The sequence below is a fragment of the Cervus canadensis genome, chromosome X (genome assembly GCF_019320065.1).
Source record: "Cervus canadensis isolate Bull #8, Minnesota chromosome X, ASM1932006v1, whole genome shotgun sequence".
Lineage (NCBI taxonomy): Eukaryota > Metazoa > Chordata > Mammalia > Artiodactyla > Cervidae > Cervus > Cervus canadensis.
In genome coordinates, this window is record NC_057419.1 from 22,149,289 (window position 1) to 22,169,661 (window position 20,373).

The following is a 20,373-nucleotide window of genomic DNA, read 5'->3' on the forward strand; positions in this document are numbered from 1 at the left end:
CCATATGACCCAGCAATCCCACTGCTGGGCATACAAACTGAGGAAACCAGAATTGAAAGAGACACATGTACCCCAATGTTCACTGCAGCACTGTTTACAATAGCTAGGACATGGAAGCAACCTAGATGTCCATCAGCAGACGAATGGATCAGGAAGCTGTGGTGCATATACACAATGGAATATTATTCAGCTATAAAAGAGAACACATTTGAGTCAGTCCTAATGAGGTAGATGAAACTGAAGCCTATTAGCCTATTATACAGAGTGAAGTAAGCCAGAAAGAGAAACACCAATATTGTATATTAACACATATGTATGGAATTTAGAAAGACAGTAATGATGACCCTACATGCAAGACAGCAAGAGACACAGATGTAAAGAACAGACTTTTTGAGTATGTGGAAGGAGGCGAGGGTGGGATGATTTGAAAGAATAGTATTGAAACATGTTTATTACCATATGTAAAATAGATGACCAGTTCAAGTTCGATGCATGAAGCAGGGCACTCAAAACTGGTGCTCTGGGACAATCCAGAGGGATGGGGTGGGGAGGGAGGTGGGAGAGGGGTTCAGAATGGTGGGATACATGTACACCTGTGGCTGATACATGTCGATGTATAGCAAAACCCACAATATTGTGAAGTTATTAGCCTCCAATTAAAATAATTTATTAAAAAATAAATAAATACATTCAAATGTCCTAAAGACTTCAACATAGATGTGATATCAAACTCCTAGAAGAGAACATAGGCAAAACATTCAGTGACATAAATTGTTGCAATGTTTTCTTAGGTCACTCTCCCAAGGTAACAGAAATAAAAGTAAAAACAAACAGAACCATATCAAACTTAAAAGCTTTTGCATAGTAAAGGAAAACAAACAAAAGACAACCAATGCAATGGGAGACAATATCTGCAAATGGTGCAACCAACAAGGGTTTAATTTCTAAAATATACAAACAGCTCATACAACTCAATAACAAAAAACTAAACAAAGTTAAAAAAAAATGGGCAGAAGACCTAAATAGACATTTATCCAAAGAAGACATACAGATGATCAATAGGCACATGAAAAGATACTCAACATTGCTACCTATTAGAGAAATGCAAAATCAAAACTGTGATGAGGTATTACCTCACACCAATCAGAATGGCCACCACTAAAATGTCTACAAACAACAAATGCTGGAAAGGATGTGGAGAAATGGGAACTATCCCACACTGTTGGTGGAATGTGGACTGGTGTAGTCACTACAGCAAACAGTATGGAGAGTCCTTAAAAAGTTGAAATACAGTTACCAAATGATCCAGTAATCCCATTCCTGAGCATATGCCCAGAGAATACTAGAGTTTGAAAAGGTACATGCACCCTAATGTTCACAGCAACATTATTTACAATAGCTAAGACATGAACTCAACCTAAATGTCCAAAGATGCTTACTCCTTGGAAGGGAAGTTATGACCAACCTAGATAGCATATTAAAAAGCAGAGACATTACTTTGTCAGCAAAGGTCCATCTAGTCAAGGTTATGGTTTTTCCAGTGGTCACGTACAGATATAAGAGTTGGACTATAAAGAAAGCTGAGTGACGAAGAATTGATGCTTTTGAACTGTGGTGTTGGAAAAGACTCTTGAGAGTCCTTTGGACTGCAAGGAGATCCAACCAGTCCATCCTAAAGGAGATCAGTCCTGGGTGTTCATTGGAAGGACTGATGCTGAAGCTGAAACTCCAATACTTTGGTCACCTGATGCGACGAGCTGATTCATTGGAAATGACCCTGATGCTGAGAAAGATTGAGGGCAGGAGGAGAAGGGGATGACAGAGGATGAGATGGTTGGATGGCATCACCGACTCAATGGACATGGGTTTGGGTGGACTCCAGGAGCTAGTGATGGACAGGGAGGCCTGGCATGCTGCAGTTCATGGGGTCGCAAAGAGTCGGACATGACTGAGCGACTGAACTGAACTGAGATGAATGGATAGAGAAAATGTGGTATACACACACTACATAAACACACAATGGAATACTACTCAGCCATTAAAAAAGTATGAAATAATGCCCTTTTCAGCAACATGGATGCAACTAGTGATTATCATACTAAGTGAAGTCAGTCAGTCAAAGATAAATAACATATACCACTTATATGTAGAATCTGAAACATGATACAAATGAACTTATTTACAGAACAGAAATAGGCTCACAGACATAGAAAACTAATTTATGGTTACCAGAGGGGAAAGAAAATAAGGATGGATAAATTAGGAATTTGGGATTAGCAGATACAAACTGGTATATATAAAATAGATAAATGACAAGGTCCTGCTGTGTAGCACAGGAAACTATATGCAGTATCCTATAATAGACCATAATGGAAAAGTATATAATAATCACTTTGCTTATACCAGAAATACAACATTGTAAATCAAGTATACTGCAGTAATAAAAATCTGAAATATTAGAAAAAATAATGTCAATACTAAGTGTTGACAGGGACATAGAGCCACTTGAATCCTCAGGCATTGTTGGTGGGAGTACAAAACAGTGCTGCCAGTCTAGCTATGCGATCTTGGGCAAATTACTTAACTTCTGTGATCTCTGGTTTCTTTTTATATAAAAAGGAAGGTTCAAAGCAGATTGGAGAGCATGGGTTTGTGTCCCCTCAGGCCCCATACTTATTCCTGTTCTAATGGAAACACTGTAGCCTCTGCCTGTCTAGTACCTGTTCCTCCTTTTTCTGGTAATGGCCTATAATTTTCCCTGCTGTGACTGTCTGGTTCTGGGGGTGGGGGGAGGTGCTGATCCCATCATTGCTTGCCCCCTGGCCATGACCCCGGCTGCAGGGAAGGACATGTGACCCAGCTTGGCCAATCTAGGCACAGTTCAGGGATGTGCTCATGACCCAAGCTGGATCAGCTGAGAGCCATTGTCAAGTCAGGACCTTCTCTGGGGCCATTATAGAAACAGTTCTTTCTGCAGACAGCACCAATCTGAAAGGATAAATCTGGAGCTGCCAAGGGACCACCTCTGAGAGACCTGAGACCTGACCACTTAGGAGAGCCTGCCAGAGAATAAAGGCCACTCTGAGTCAAATGGGGTCAAGTAATGCAAAGAGATATACTTGATTATTTGAGCTCCTGAAGCCAGCCATGCCTGAATCTAGCACAGTCCCTTGGACTTTTCAGTTATTTGAGCAATAAATTCTCTTTCGTGCTTAAAGGCCATTTAAGGTGGGTGTGTCACTTACATCTGAAAGAATCCTGACAGATATGACTATGAATTCTTATTAAATGGCCATGGTGAACTAGATACTGTAAAAAACACTTGATGCCATTAAAGAAATCTAAGACTGAAGCAATATTAACGCAAAATACACAAGACACAAGCTAGATGGTAGCATCGAACTACTTAATTTTTTTTTTTCGAACTACTTAATTTAACATGCAGTTCAGTTTCTAGCTGGAGGGCGCAGAAATGAATGCTGTCATCTACCCACCAAAAATGGCACAGAGAGGATAGACTCCTCCTTTCAATCCCTCCATCCTAAAAGAAAATTGGAGTAGCTCCTTACTGGTCTCTCTGCCTCTAGTACTGGTTCCTTCCAACCCATCCTCCACAAAGGGAGGTCACAGAAAGACCTAGAATCTCAAGACTTCATTGCTCAGAATTCTCCAACCCACAGTACAGAACACTCAGATATAAACCCATGCACCTATGGTTAATTAATATATGACAAAGGAGGCAAGACTACACAATGTTCAACAAATGGTGCTGGGAAAACTGGACAGCTACACGTAAAAAGAATGAATCAGATCATTCTTTAACACCATACACGAAAATAAGCTCAGAATGGATTAAACACCTAAATGTGAAACCAGACACATTAAAACTCCTAGAGGAAAACATGGGCAGAACACTCTCTGACATAAATCCTAAGTGTTATAAGTTAGTCACTCAGTCGTGCCCGACTCTTTGTGACCCCACGGACTAGCCCACCAGGCTCCTCTGTCCATGGGATTCTCTAGGCAAGAATACTGAGTGGGTTGCCATGCCCTTCTCCAGAGGATCTTCCTGACCCAGGAATCAAACCCGAGTTTCCTGTGGCTCCTGCATAGAAGGCAGATTCTTTACCACTGGGCCTGTACACACTGCTATATTAAAATGGACAACATCAAGGACCTACTGTAAAGCACATGAAACTCTGCTCAGTGTTATGTGGCAGTCTGGATGGGAGGGGAGTTTCGGGGAGAATGGATACATGTATATATATGGCTGAGTCCCTTCACTGTTCACCTGAAACTGTCACAATATTGTTAGCTGGCTTACACTCCAATACAAAATAAAAAGTCAAAAACAAACAAACAAACACACAAGAATTCTCCAGCCCAATGATAAAATCAAAGTCCCTCAGGCAGACATACAAGGCTCACCATGGGCTGGCTCTTCCTCTCACATCTAGCCTTACCACCCATACCTCCCTCCCTAGCCCCCCAGAGAACCTGAATTATTATTTCCTGCACGTGCTCTGCTCTCACACTTCTGGGCCTGTGTGCACACTCTTCTTTCCACCTGTAATGCCCTTTAGCAAACACCCCTCCTTCATATACTCCCTCCTCCATGAAGCGTTCCTGGAGCTCCCTTTCCTATGCTCCAAGGGACAGAGGTCAGAGGCCTCCAAGCTAACACCCACCCTTGGTCCTCTTTCCTTTGGATTAAGAATTGCTATGTTCATGCTGTTAGGGGAAGCACACTGATCGAAACCTTCCACCCTGGCCAGGCACCATAGTAACCATTTGCGTAAGTTGTTTTACGACAGGAGGTCCTGGTAAGGAACACAGAACTAATAAGCCTCTGGAAGAGTTTGGGAAAGGTCAAAAGGAGACACCACAGGTCCAACCACCTCCCAGAATCCTTCTCTCTAGCATCCATCTTGGCTGAACAAGGCGAGCACCACCAGGAAGGACTCTGAGTCAGAAAGTGAAGTCGCTCAGTCGTGTCCGACTCTTTGTGACCCCGTGGACTGTAGCCCACCAGGCTTCTCCGTCCATGGGATTCTCCAGGCAAGAATACTGGAGTGGGTTGCCAGTTCCTTCTCCAGGGGATCTTCCTGACCCAGGGATCAAACCCAGGTCTCCCGCACTGCAGGCAGACTTTAAGCTCTGAGCCACCAGGGAAGCCCCGTGATTGGCTAAAGACAACCCAGAAACTAATCTCATCACCATAAAACCCGAGATTGCAAGGCACTGCAGAGCAGTTCTCCTGGGTTCCCTTACATACTGCTCTCCACCTGGGTGCCCTTCCCAATAAAATCTCTTGCTTTGTCAGCACACGTGTCTCCTCAGACAATTCATTTCTGACTGTTAGACAAGAGCCCAGTTTCGGGCCCTGGAAGGGGTCCCCTTTCCTGCAATAATGCTACCACCTTGCTCAGTTCCAAGGGAGGAATATATTGTTTAACTATTCAAACAAAATACTTAAAAGAAGCCCAGGTGGGATGCATGAGACAAGTGCTCGGGCCTGGTGCACTGGGAAGACCCAGAGGAATCCGGTGGAGAGGGAGGTGGGAGGGGGGATCGGGATGGGGAATACATGTAACTCCATGGCTGATTCATGTCAATGTATGAAAAACCCACTGCAATGTTGTGAAGTAATTAGCCTCCAACTATTAAAAATAAATAGGGAAAAAAAAAAAGCCAGGATAAATGTTGAAAACACATGATTACTTGCCCCTCCCACCCTTCCCCATCGCCCCTATGCTAGTAAGGCAAAACAGAATGTGAGAATTTCTATTACAAAAACTGGTTAAATTCACTTAGTGAATGGGCATTTTGTTCTAGCAACTGCTGCTCGACATGTTAAAGGGGATGGGGAAGGGCAATGCCTTGGGCTTGAGAGTTTTAAGTAGGAATTATAATAGCATTTGTTCTAAAATGATCGCATCTATAATTGAGACTACTGGTTATGTGAGTAACCTTTATTTTTTCCTTTAGTTTAAAAGGTGGTTTTGCATAATTTGGTATGTAAACCTCAGGCTTTCAGAGAATAATGTTGACAGCTTAAGCTCTAACATGCAGCAGGCTCGTGTTTTACCTAGGGAGATCACAGGTGTGCAATTCTCACTTTCAAATCATGTCTTTTTCTTAACTGCTGATGAAATTTCCCCCTCTAGATTTACAAATAATGCACAAGCTGCAAGCTGTCCTAGGCCAGCACATTTTTATCATCTGCTACGACTGAATGATGGCTTACAGGCAAACAAGCTGGGTTGGAAGCCAAGCGTTACAGGAATCCACTTCATTCTAGCTTCATTCCAGAACCCAATACTCATCTTCAAACTTGCAAAATTCACAGAAACCATTCTGGGCCCCTTAGCTACAATCAAATGTATAAATGACTTTACCACTCTTTAAGGAGATTTTAATTCTTTGCCTCTCCTGCCAGTTCCTTAGCCCGATGTTGTGCAAACTTACAGAACAGATCCAAACTCAGAAGGGCCGTGAGAACCCTCCTGGCCACATCTAAATCAGAGGTGTCCAAGGATGATTGGGTGCCATGCTAGCACTCTTTCACCTGAACAGGAAAATTGCAAATGTCACTGTTTGATATTTTCAATGAGACTTTTATTCTATTAGGCTTGGGCTTCCCTGGTGGCTCAGTGGTAAAGAATCCTCCTGCCAATACAAGAGACATGGGTTCCAGTCCTAGGTCAGGAAGATCCCCTGGAGAAGGGAATGGCAACCCACTCCAGTATTCTTGCCTGGAGAATCCAATGGACAGAGGGGCCTGGTGGGCTACAGTCCATGGGGTCACAAAGAGACAGACATGACTGAGCGACTAAACAACAAAACGGTTTGAGAGCATGGTGGCACCACACACGTTCCTCTGCCTCTGGGCTCTCCAGAGTGTCAGTCAGGAGCCCACAGATGGGCTTTGTCAGGGCACAAAGCTAGAGGTCCTTGAGAGTCCTGGAATTTTTTTTTTTCCTGGAACTTTTTCATGAGCATTCTTCCCAGAAGGTAAGATATTCAGCCATCATCAAATGGGTCTGTAACCCATTTGATTAAGAACCACTTTTCTAAATGTAATTTTATGAACATTAATTATGTTCTCCCCACCTATTATTTTGAGGCAGGTGTGATATTTACTTCACTCTATTAGGGAATGCAACATAATTTGGTATTCACAGCAATCTGGTGTGTCCTAAGTATTTATCTCCACTCTGGCCTGTTTCCAACAAGACTAAGTACTTATCCTGGGGCTGTCAGCTCAGAAAAAAGGATGACCTTGAAAAGGTCCCCTCAACTCCCTTAAAAGACACTTGCTCCAAAAAAAAAAAAAAAAGACACTTGCTCCTTAGAAGAAAAGCTATGACAAACCTAGACAGCATATTAAAAAGCAGACACATTACTTTGCCGACAAAGGTCTGTATAGTCAATGCTATGATTTTTTCAGTAGTCATGTATGGATGTGACAGTTGGACCATAAAGAAGGCTGAATAACAAAGAATTGATGCTTTTGAACTGTGGTGTTGGAGAAGACTCTTGAGAGTCCCTTGGACTGGAAGGAGATCAAACCAGTCAATCCTGAAGGAAATCAACCCTGAATATTCACTGGAAGGACTGATGATGCAGCTTCAATATTTTGGCCACCTGATGTGAAGAGCTGACTTATTAGAAAAGATCCCGATGCTGGGAAAGATTGAAGGCAGGAGGAGAAGGGGATGACAGAGGACGAGATGGTTGGATGGCATCACTGACTCAATGGACATGAGTTTGAGCAAGCTCCGAGAGATGGTGAGGAACAGGGAGGCCTGGCGTGCTGCAGTATATGGGGTTCCAAGAGTTGGATATGACTGAGCACCTGAACAACAACTCCCTTGGCTGGAATTCTTCAACTGTAAAAGCAGACTGGGTGATCTGAGTAGATGATCTTTTGGATCCCTGCAAAACTGGAAACATGGTCCTTTGTAAATGAAGGTTCAAGGATTTTCACTGAAGTACTCAAATGTTTTTCATCTGTCAGTAAAATATTTAAAGGCTGTCCTGAAAAGAGCACAGCAAAAGCCCTCCTCCTGGCTGCCCCTAAACAGAACTGAAGTGGGAGATGGCAGAAGGCAGGGCCTGGAATAATACTAGGAAGGAGAAAATGTTATCTATCAAGTGCTCCTTTCTCGAACTGACACACAGACCAGATAACCATCAGTCAGATAGTTCCTGTCTGACTATGGACTAAAAGTATCATTTCTGCCCCTTTTCGACTCAGTGCTGCCCAGAATGCTTGTGCGTGCCCTGGTCCACCACTATTCTCATTCCCATTGTGACTATTAAATAAACTCCTCCTAGAGCAAACGGAACTAAGAACAACAGACAGGTTGAAGCAACTTTGGACCAGTCTCTTTTTATGGTAATACAATTAGGTTCTAAGAACCCCCACATGATGGTTGTATGGTAGAGGTCTGATAAATAATAACAATAGCAGTAGTCATTTATTAACTGCACATAACTATTGCCCATACTACAGCATAGACTACATGGTAAGCATTTTATTTCATTCATTAATTCATTCAATCAAATGTTTTTAAAATCTCTACAAACTGCCAGGTACTAAGAGCCACCGGGCTTCCCTGGTGGCTCACTGGTAAAGAATTCACCTGTCAATGCAAGAGACACAAGTTCGATCCCTGGGTCAGGAAGATCCCCTGGAGGAGGACATGGCAACCCACGCCAGTATTCTTGCATGAAAAATTCCATGTACAGAGGAGCCTGGAGGGCTGCAGTCCATGGGGTCGTAAAGAGTCAGATACGATTGAGCACACACGCTAAGTGCTAAGAATAAAATGGTAATTAAAAAGAAATCCTTGGTCCTGTGCAGTGGACTTTATAGTCTAGTGGAAATTCATTCATTTTAAGTCACACAAGTAGATGTAAAATTCCAACTCAGTTAAGTGCAGCAAAGGGGATGTGTGTCATGCTGTGAAGGCGTCATGGGGGAGGGAGAGCTTCCCAGGAGGAGCCGAGGTAGAAGGGAGGTAAAGATGTTACCCAGAGTGAGGGTCAGCAGGAGGGCACACCTGCTTTGAAGACGACCACTTTGGCTGCAGTCTGGAGAAAAACTGGGAGGGGACTGAAAATGGCTGCACAGAGAAGACAGGTGGGGAAGAGATAGAGCGCAGGGATAGAGCACAGCAAGGTTGATGGCTTAATGAGGAGGGTGGTGATGGTAGAGGGGAGCAGAAGCAGCTGATGGAGTCGAGAGAAAATCAGCTGAGCTTGGTGATGAAGTAGATACAGGCCAGAAAAGAAAAAAGAAGGGGTCAAAAAGACCCCTGGGTGGCTGACTCAAGGCTCCACATGAGCGGTGGTATCCAGATATATCGGGAAAGATCAAGAGTTTGCTCTTGGGCGTAAAACACTGGGGGTGGTTTTCTCTCATTTCTCCCTCCTGGTATGGCTCTTGATAAAGAAACCAAGGTTTCAAGTCAGCTGAGCCAACTGTTAACCCTTTACCTGCACACCGCTGATGGTGAGAGAAGCTGGAGAGCTAGGCTACAGCTAGACTGCAATGTTTGGAAAAACACTGCATTGTATTCTAGGAGTGATGAAAGCCATGGGAAGGATGTAGGTAGCAGAGTAGTGCAATCTGGTGCCTGATGTAAGGATGCTTACTCCTGGGGACGAGGGGCCAAGAGTGGAAGCAAGGAGCAACTGGGAGGCTAGAGGGGCAGTCCAGGTATGAGATGGTGGTGGCCTGGACTAGGTAGGGGCAGTGGTCAGGGACACAAGTGGATGGAGCTGAGACAGATTTTGGTGATCTAACTCATCAGTACATTCTCTCACTTTTTGGTGGGGCAAGAGGGAACAGAAGGAATCCAAGTTGACTCTTAGGCTACTTCTAGACTACGTTTATTAACATAGCCTTAATTTTTACAATATAATAAGATCTCAAACATATAGGAAAGCAATGTAACCAATACCCATCACTCAGACCCAACAAAGGAAAGCATTCCACCATAATAATACCAGATTCCTTTCTTTTTAAAAAATAAACAAAATGTTACAGATAAAGTTGAAGCCTTTTTTTCCTTTATTAATGTGGTATTACATTAATAGATTTTCTTAAAGTAAGTTTTCTTATATTACTGAGATAATCTTTGATTATGATTTTTAATACATTGTTGGTTTCACTGTATTACTACCTTATACTTTACATCAATATTCATAAGTGAATTTCCTCCATTCATAATATTTCATAAATATTATGTCTTACTTGACTATGGTATCTTGGAATATTGGCCACATAAAAGGAGCTGGCAGTTATTCCTCTTTATCTTTTATCTCAAACAGTTCATTTCAGATAGGGGTTATTTGTTAATCTCTTGCTCCTCTCTCACTGCACTGTACTCACCACACAAAAACCCATCTCTGACTAAATGTGACTCTGCCTGCCACTGGGAGTGGAACTGTATAGCTAGAGAAAAACACAGCCATACAGGTTGAACTTGCTCAAAATTAATGACCCTTAGTAGTGTCCAACAAACATACTAGAAATCCCTGGACCATTCATTCCCTTTTTCTCTTAACAATTTCAAATCTTTTTCCCTCCCTGCAGACCTCTGATAACTCCCTCCCCCCTCAACTTCACTCTCAGCTAATGACTGTGCCTTGTGGTTCACTGAGAAAGTAGAAACTACCAAAAGAGAACACTGCGCCCACATACCCTGCCTTCCCTCTTGTTTTGATGGATAAACTATCTCTGCTCCAGTAATTTCCCACTCTCACATTTCTCCCCTATCTACTGGGTCATTTCTACCAGATATATAACTTCTCACATAAACCCCTCTCAACCTCACATCTTCATGCAAACACTGCTCTTAGCTCTTGAGCTCATCTCAACCAATTTTTCCTCTAGTACCCACACAAACTGCTTGACAAGATCACCAATGACTTCTACACAGCTAAATCTATAGCTCAATTTTCAGTTTTGTTGCTACTTGAATTTCACCCATATGACACTCCTCCCTGAATCACTTTCCTCACTTGCTTCTAGGATGACAACCACCCATGGCTGGTTTTCCTACTTCCTCTCTGCTGCTTCTCAGTATCCCTGGGTGGTTTCTCATCTTTTGGATCTCCCCATTTTTGGAAAGCTCCTCTTTAAATGTCCTCTCTTTCCTGTTTACACTCACTCTTGTGATCTCATCCAGTCTCGGTACCTTTTAAACACCACATATATGTATACCAACAACTCCAAGACTTTCATCTCCACTCCCGACCTCTCCCCTGACTTCTAGATTCACGGATTCAACTATCTACTTACCATTTCCACTTAGATGTCTAATGGGCACCTCATAATTAACAAAACTCCTTATCTTCCCCCAAAAACTTGCTCCTCCACCATCTTCCCCATCCCACTAAAAAGCAATTCCATCCTACCAGTTGCTCAAGCCAAAAACCTTGGAGTCATTCTTAGCTTTTCTTTTTTCCATACATTGTACACTCAATCCACCAGTAAAACTTATCTCCATCTCCAAAAATTTCTCCAAGCTCAACCATTCCTATCAGTCTCCATTACAACCACTGTCAGAGTCATTATGCTCCAATCGCAGAAGCTGCCTGTTTTGCATCTTGACACATTATATTCCATGTAGCCAGTGGAGTGATTCTTTTCAAACATCATTCATCTGCTCAAAACCCTCTTATCACTTCCCTTCCCACTTAGAATAAAAGCCAAATTCCAAAGATGAATGAATAAATAAACCTCTAAATGTTCCTCGGTCCTAGACTATAAACTCATCTTGGACTAGGATTTTTTTTCACTATTTCAATTTTCTTTAATGGTTATAGTCTATTAGGATGTAATTTTTTTTCTTGCATTAACATTGGTAATATTTATCTAGAAAACTGTCGCTTATGTTTTCAAATTTGCTGGCCAAAATTATTCATAGTATTTTTCCATTTTCACTTAATATTGTTCATATGTCCTTTTTCCCACTCTCCCAACAACCCTGGGGCTTCCCAGGTGGCGCAGTGATAAAAAAATTCACCTGCCAATGCAGGGGACGCAGGTTCAATCTCTGGGTCAGAAAGATTTCCTGGAGAAGGAAATGGCAACTCACTCCAGTATTCTTGCTTGGGAAATCCCATGGACAGAGGAGCCTGGTGGGCTATATAGTTCATGGGGTCGCAAAAAGTCGGACATGACTCAGTGACTAAACACCACCAACCCTGACAGAAGTTTGCCTTTTCATTAGTTTTTCTTCAAAACTAGCTTTTGGTCTTGTCAATATTTAATGTTTGTTTTATATTACATTAAATGTTGGCCTTTTTATTATTTCCTTTCATCTATTTTCTTGGGTACACTCTGTTGTCCTTTTCTCAACTTGAGTTCATAAATTTTTAAATCTTTCTTCTTTTCTAATATATACATTTCAGGATATAAACATTTCTTTATATCCCACTTTAACAATATTCCACAAATTGGTATTTGGAATGCCTGTGTTTTCATTCAACTCTAAATATTTCACAATTTCTGTTATAATTTCTTCTTAGATCCATGATATTGTGTGTGTGTATACGTATATATAATATGGCATACATAAAGCTGATTCTTCAATATTTTTCAAGATTTCCTTTATACCCTAATTTTTTGAAAAATATACTTTGCAAGGTCGAAACAAATAAATATTTTCTATTGGTTGGGCACAGAATTCTATGTATGTATACTTGATCAAGTTTGTTTCTTATGAAAGTGCTCAAATTTTCTATGTCCTAATTATTTCTCTGCTTTATCTATAAAGCAGTATCTGCGAGAAAGGAATTTAAAAACTCCCACTATGGTTATGGATTCATTAGCAGTTAGGTCAAGTTTTGCTTTATACATTTTGAAAGTACTGCTATGTTGTTAATACTCTGTGTGTTTAAAATTGCTTTCTTGGTGAATTATCCATTTATCATCTAGTAATACAACACTTCTGAATTCCTAATTATTTTAAATTTCAAAATCTCTGCCTGTTAGTATAAAATTACATCAACTTATTTTTGGTTAGCATTTGTATAGTATATTTTATCTCACTAATTATATATTCAATCTTTAAGTATCCCATTTTAGGTTTGTCTCATAAATCACATATATATTTACAACTTTTTAAAAATTAATTTATATTATCTGGCTGATTTAAAAATTAACATTTATTGTGATTACTATTATAGACTTATTTGCATCTTCCTGTTTTGTCTTTTGTGCTTTTTATAAAAACTCCCTCACTCCCCAAGCACCCTTCACTGGAGAAGGGAAAGGCTACCCACTCCAGTATTCTGGCCTGGAGAATTCCATGGACCACAGTTGGACACACAGAGTCGGACACAACCGAGCAACTTTCACTCATTCACTCCCCAAACACCCTTTTCCTTCCTTCTCTCGGAGTGATCAAATTTTCTTTATTCTCCCAGTACTTTTATTTTTTCAGATTTTTTAAAATTAATTTATTTATTTTAATTGGAGGCTACTTTACAATATTGTAGTGGGTTTTGCCAAACATAGACATGAATCAGTGTACGTGTTCCCCATCCAGAACTCCCCCCCGGCAACCTCCCTCCCCATCCCATCCCCCAGGGTCATCCCAGTGCACTAGCCCTGAGCACCCAGTCTCATGCATCGAACCTGGACCGGCGATCTGCTTCACGTATGATAATATACACGTTTCAACGCTACCCTGTCAAATCATCCCACCCTCGCCGTCTCCCACAGAGTCCAACAGACTGTTCTGTACATCTGTGTCTCTTTTGCTGTCTCGCATATAGGGTCATTGTTACCATCTTTCTAAATTCCTTATATAGGCGTTAATATACTGTATTGGTGTTTTTCTTTCTGACTTACTTCACTCTGTATAATAGGCTAATAGGCTCCAGTTTCATCCACCTCATTAGAACTGATTCAAATGCATTCTTTTTAATGGCTGAGTAATATTCCATGGTGTATATGTACCACAGCTTTCTTATCCATTCGTCAGCTGATGGACATCTAGGTTGCTTCCATGTCCTGGCTATTGTAAACAGTGCTGCAATGAACATTGGGGTACACGTGTCTCTTTCAGATCTGGTTTCCTCGGTGTGTATGCCCAGCAGTGGGATTGCTGGGTTGTATGGCAGTTCTATTTTCAGTTTTTTAAGGAATTTCCACACTGTTCTCCATAGTGGCTGTGCTAGTTTGCATTCCCATCAACAGTGTAAGAGCGTTCCTTTTTCTCCACACCCTCTCCAGTATTTATTGTTTGTAGATTTTTGGATAGCAGCCATTCTGACTGGCGTGAGATGGTACCTCATTGTGGTTTTGATTTGCATTTCTCTCATAATGAGCTATGTTGAGCATCTTTTCATGTGTTTGTTAGCCATCTGTATGTCTTCTTTGGAGAAATGTCTGTTTAGTTCTTTGGCCCATTTTTTTATTGGGTTGCTTATTTTTCTGGAATTGAGCTGCAGGAGCTGCTTGTGTATTTTTGAGATTCTTTGTCAGTTGCTTCGTTTGCTATTATTTTCTCCCATTCTGAAGGCAGTCTTTTCACCTTGCTTATAGTTTCCTTCATTGTGCAAAAGTTTTTAAGTTTAATTAGGTCTCATTTGTTTATTTTTGCTTTTATTTCCACTACTCTGGGAGGTGAGACAGAGGATCCTGCTGTGATTTATGTCAGAGAGTGTTTTGCCTATGTTTTCCTTTAGGAGTTTTATAGTTTCTGGTCTTACGTTTAGATCTTTAATCCATTTTGAGTTTATTTTTGTCTATGGTGTTAGAAAGTGTTCTAGTTTCATTCTTTTGCAAGTGGTTGACCAGTTTTCCCAGCACCACTTGTTAAAGTGATCGTCTTTTCTCCATTGTATATTTTTGCCTCCTTTGTCAAAGATAAGGTGTCCATAGGTGTGTGGATTTATCTCTGGGCTTTCTATTTTGTGCCACTGATCTATACGTGAGAATGTAAATTGATGCAGCCACTGTGGAAAACAGTATGGAGCTTCCTTTAAAAAACGAGAAACAGAACTACCATATGATCCAGCAAGTCCACTCCTGGGTATATATCCAAAGAAAAGAAAAACAGCCATTTAAAAAGATACATGCACTCCAATGTTCATAGCAGCATTATTTACAATAGACAAGATACACAAGCAACTTAAGTGTTCATCAACTGGTAGATGAATAAAGAAGATGTATATATACAATGGAATACTACTCAACCATAAAAAATAATGAATTCTGCCATTTGCAACAACGTGGATGGACCTAGAGGGTATTAGGCTTAGTGAAATAAGTCAGAAAGAGAAAGACAAATACTGTATTTTATCATTTATATGTGGAATCTAAAAAATAAGGCAAACGAATATAACAAAACAGAAACATACTCAGATATAGAGAATAAATTAGTGATTATTAGTGGGGAGAGGGAAGGGGAGGGACAAGACAGAGGTAGGGAATTAAGAGGTAAAAACTACTTTGTATGAGACAAACTACAAGGATATATTGTACAGCATGGGGAAATATAGCTCTTATTTTATAACTTTAAATGGAAAACAATAAAAATATTACATCACAAAGTTATACACCTGAAAGTAATACTGTAAATCAACTATATTAAAAAAACACACACATCAGAAACAGCAGGTCAGCCATGTATCAGCTGACAGTGAAAACTGCCTCATAAACATCTGCACCTTTCTATAGAAGATAGCATAAACCTATCCAGCATAAACTTTAGAAACCACTCTTTTACAGTCCAGTTCATTCGTTTTTTTACTGTGGTAAAAACATGTATAACATAGGGCTTCCCTGGTGGTAACGAATTCGCCTGTCAATGCAAGACACATGGGTTCAATCCCTGATCCAGGAAACTTCCACATGCAACTAAGCCTATGCGCCGCAACTATTGAGCCTGTGCTCTAGAGCCCATGAGCCCCAACTACTGAGCCTGCATGCCCTAGAGCCTGTGCTCCCCAACAAGAGAAGCCACCAAAATGAGAAGCTTGTGCACGGCAACTAGAGAGTAGCACCAGTTCTCCACAACCATAGAAAAGCCCATGCAGCAATGAAGACCTAGCACGCCAAAAATAAAGTTGTTTTTAAAATATGCATAACATAAAATTGCTCTTTCATGTTTACTGACTGGATAGGTGACCTAAGATCACTCAGAAACGATGAGGAGGCCCTAAATGGGTTAGCACTCTACAGCTGTGAAGAGTAGCTGTTGGGGTAGGATGGCTTCAAGGTGGGGGAAGGTGGGAAGGACTGTGACTCCACATGTGCACAGTCATGAACTATACCTGGAGTGTTCTGGTTAATCAGGAAAGCTTGACTGTGCAGTCACGAAGAGAAAAACAGGGCAAACATGAGGTCTTCTCACCAACTACCCCCAAAATAAATACAACCAAAGGCTCAGACAAATGTTTTTTAATCATTAAAATGTTGGAGAGGAAAGTCCAATGCTACAGATTTGCTTTACTGGGAAGACAGTTCTTTTGCCTCTGAGGGAAGGGAAGCCTGGACCAATAGCTGGGTCATTAGGAAGGCTCAGAGCCTGCAGAAGGTATTTCATCACCAAGGATGTAAAGGTACTTTTCATGTGCCTGGAGCACTGCTTCATGCCAAAGGAACAAAACTGATGAGGTCTCTGCGCTTAAGGATCTCACAGAATCCACCAGGAGACATAATTATGCTCAAAGACCAGAAAGCAATTAGTAGCTATATCAGGGCCCTCAGAAAAGGGAGCATCCTGGACCAGGGTGGTAAGGCGAGGACTTGTGGCCTGAATATGTGTGGCCTATTAAAAAAAAAAAAAAAAAAATTGGGCTTCCCTGATACCTCAGATGGTAAAGCGTCTGCCTACAATGTGGGAGACCTGGGTTCGATCCCTGGGTCAGGAAGATCCCCTGGAGAAGGAAATGGCAACCCACTCCAGTATTCTTGGGGTCGGATATGACTAAGCCACTTCACTTCATATCAAAATTAGGGCCTCCTGGGTGGTGCAGTGGTAAAGAATCCTCCTACCAATGCAGGAGACTTGGGTTCGATTCCTGGTCTGGAAGATCCCCTGGAGAAGGAAGTGGCAACTCATTCCAGTATTCTTGCCTGAAGAATAACATGGGACAGAGGAGCCTGGCAGGCTATATAGCCCCTGGGGTCACAAAGAGTTAGACATGACTCAGCGACTAACAACAACGTATCAAAATTATACCACGACCAACAGCGCTGTTTACTAATGCCATGGGGTCTCTGAAGAGTTGGACACGACTGAGCGACTTCACTTTCACTTTTCACTTTCATGCACTGGAGAAGGAAATGGCAACCCACTCCAGTGTTCTTGCCTGGAGAATCCCAGGGATGAGGGAGCCTGGTGGGCTGCCGTCTATGCAGTCACACAGAGTCGGACATAACTGAAGTGACTTAGCAGCAGCAGCAGGTGGGGAGAGCAGGTGATGTACTGAGCACTAATCACAGGTGTTAATTATCCTCATTTTACAGGTAAGGGTCTGAACTCAGAGGTGGGAAATGGTTACACCTTTAGTTGAAGAAAGAGCTAGAGATTAAACCCAGGTGTAACACAATCACCAAGATTGATCAGTTCTCCTTAAAGCTCCTTCACAGTGAACGGCAAGGATTTTCAACTTGGATTTTCAAACCACTGTGTATAAGTAATTATAATCTACTTCAAAGAGAAAAACAAAAAAGAAAAGTCACCCCCACTTGCTGGCCTACTTCTTCAGTTCTCAACTTGAACATCATCTCTTCCAGTACTCCTTCATGCTCCCCAAATGGGGCAAGGCTCCCAAAATAAGAATCATAGTCCTTCATGTGCAATTTCAAAAGCCAATACGCTCTAAAAACTTGAAGTGTTTTCATAAGTTTTCAGCAAGCTCATTTGATGGCTAAATGCTGACCTGAACTGGTGTGAAACTGCTTTCTGCATTTACTTTTCCTATTCAGTGATAATCTCCATATTCCGATGTGGAAAACAATAATGTGTTTGATTAAGGGTGCTGCCTAGATTTCACTGCAGTTACTAGGAAATATTCAATATACGTATACCACCCCAAATCCAAACAGTTCTGACTTGCAAACCGTTATCTGATGTCAAGAGTTTCAAACAAGGGACTGTGGACCTATCCCCTACACATGAATCTCACTGCACTACAAGTATCTACTCTTCTTTGTAGGCCCAGCACCAGACAGAGTGCCTTGCACATAACAGGTACACAACAAATATTTCCTGAATGAAAAAACAAACCTGTGAAATTGGCTATAGGGAAAAGGGTCAGTGCTTTGGGAGTGACCGGGCCTCTATCATGGAATGCCACTTCCTTCTCTGCCATGGAGGTCCTATAAATAGTTGCTGTTGATTGAAGGCAAGCAACACAGCTGCTGTCTTCAGGAAGAATAAAAATAGTCCAGGGGTCTTACATGTTGGGCCACACATAACTTTAGCGGAGTAATACAAAACAGAAGATATTCAGACGGCAGACCACATGAGAAGCTTCACAGATCTCCTCTAGCTTGAGCGAACACCTGCGTTTGGGTCTAACCCTGCTACCTGCAGTAACTTTTTTGGCTCACAGATTTCTCATCAGTAAAATGAGGGCAACAGAGTAAGCCCTAAGGCCCTCCCAGGTGGGTCTCTAACAAGATAATTCAAGGGCGGAATAGCAGCCGTTGCCACACAACCAGGAGTGGGATACACACCCCAGCATTTCTCCCCTCCTGTCTATTGTCGTCACAGTCCAGAGCTCACCATCCTCATTCAGTGTGCTGTCCAATCTACACACACCTCTTTCCATCCGAAAGAAGCTGAGTCCATGCAAAAAGACGCATTTTGTACCCAGGGCATCTAAAGGGCTCCTATCTTCAATCCCAAACAGTAGTCAAAGAATCCTGTGAAGTATATTCCCAAAGCCCTTCGGTCCCCTGACTCGGAAAGTGGACGAGGTGGGAATGGGGGGGAGGAGTAACCACTGGCTAGCAAAACTGGATTTAAAGGAAAAAACATGGAGAAGGAAATGGCAACCCACTCCAGCATTCTTGCCTGGAAAATCCCATGGATGGAGGACCCTGGTAGGTTACAATCCATGGGGTTGCAAAGAGTTGGACACGACTGAGCAACTTCACTTGCACTTACTTGCTATACTTCAATTGGAAATAAAAAGTTAAAAAAAAAATTAAAGGAAAAAACAAAAAACCTCGTAACTGCAAAGTCTAAGGCCACGAGACGGGACTGAGTAGGGGAATAAGTGCCTCGAGAGGGAAGTTCGACGTGGTCCCTCCTTACCTGGTAACAGAGGATTGTTTGCTGCACCAGCCGCGCATATCCGTCTAAGCGGACCCCGGAATTGCTCCTGCTCCTCATCTCCGCGTTGCTCCCGGGCCTCGGCGTCCGACCCGTGGCAAGGAGGCGGGTCGCCCGGGCTGCGGCCGCCAAGCGGGCCTGGTTCCCAAACAGTCACAGCCTCGGCCAGTTCTCGGGATGGAGCCCGGTGCTAAGACGTAGGGACTTTCGACAGAACCAAAGTATGACTGGAAAGCCAGTCAGCTAGTTTTCTTACAGTAGAAAGGCGCGAAGGCGGAGATAGGGGCTGGCACTACGGCGACCCCGCCTCGACCAGGCCCGACGCGCTCCCGACACTCGCGGGTCCCTGGCAACCCCGCGGGAGAAGTAGGGAACTGGGTTCCGGGCCTGGGGCGACGGTGCGCCCGCCAAGCCTTTTTCGTCTGTAGGCGGTCGCGAGGCGGCCTCGAGGCCGGCCACGAACTCTATCCTTCCCGCCCGCCACAGCCCACTCACAGTCCCGCCCCTGGCCGCGCCCCCGCCGCGGAACCGAACCCCCCGAGTCCCGGCCCGCGGGGGAAGGAAAACGAAGTGGCCCGCGAGAGTAGCGGGGAACTTAGCTCCGGGCGGGAACCAGTTTGCCTCTCTGAGCCCCTTACCTCGCCGCCAGCAGCCGACCACAGCCGGGGCTGTTGAAACAGGCCCTTCCGTCGCGGGCATCTGGAGGTCCCGGACCCGCCCCGTGGACCCGCCCCAAGCCCGCCTCCCGCTACGCCCCCGGCGCGGAGCGCAACCCGCGGAGCCGGGCCGGAGGCGCAGAACACCTCTGAAACGCTGGGACGCTGGCCCGCCCCGCCCTGAGATGAGCTCACAATCGCATCCCCGGCCCCGCCCTCTAGCACCGCCTCCAGATCCGCCCGCGCTGCGGAGCAGCAAGCTGAATTGGGGAGATAAAGAACTGGCTGCTGGCGGGCGACGAGGCTTCTCAAGCGGCCGTAGGGAGGGCTCCTTGAGGGGAGAAATAGGTCCGCCCACCGCTGCTGCCTGGGCAACCCCTCCGCAGGCCAGAAGAGCAGCT

At 43.2% G+C, this 20,373-nt stretch overlaps 1 protein-coding gene across 5 annotated transcripts in view; it reads right to left on the reverse strand.

Annotated features, from left to right (window-relative positions):
• Positions 1–20,134, reverse strand: part of PHKA2 (phosphorylase kinase regulatory subunit alpha 2) — a 94,207-nt gene extending 74,073 nt beyond the window's left edge. For 2 of the 5 annotated variants that reach the window (XM_043458427.1, XM_043458424.1), the window contains exons 1-2: positions 19,955–20,134; positions 19,299–19,520 (exon numbers count right to left, since the gene is read on the reverse strand). In XM_043458427.1, coding sequence (XP_043314362.1) covers positions 19,299–19,376 — 78 coding nt within the window. In that variant the 5' untranslated portion in view covers positions 19,377–19,520; positions 19,955–20,134. Of the gene's footprint in view, positions 1–19,298; positions 19,798–19,954 lie in introns of those variants that run through there. The other 3 variants (XM_043458426.1, XM_043458428.1, XM_043458425.1) reach the window with 3 other exon arrangements.
• Positions 20,135–20,373: the final 239 nt, after the last annotated feature.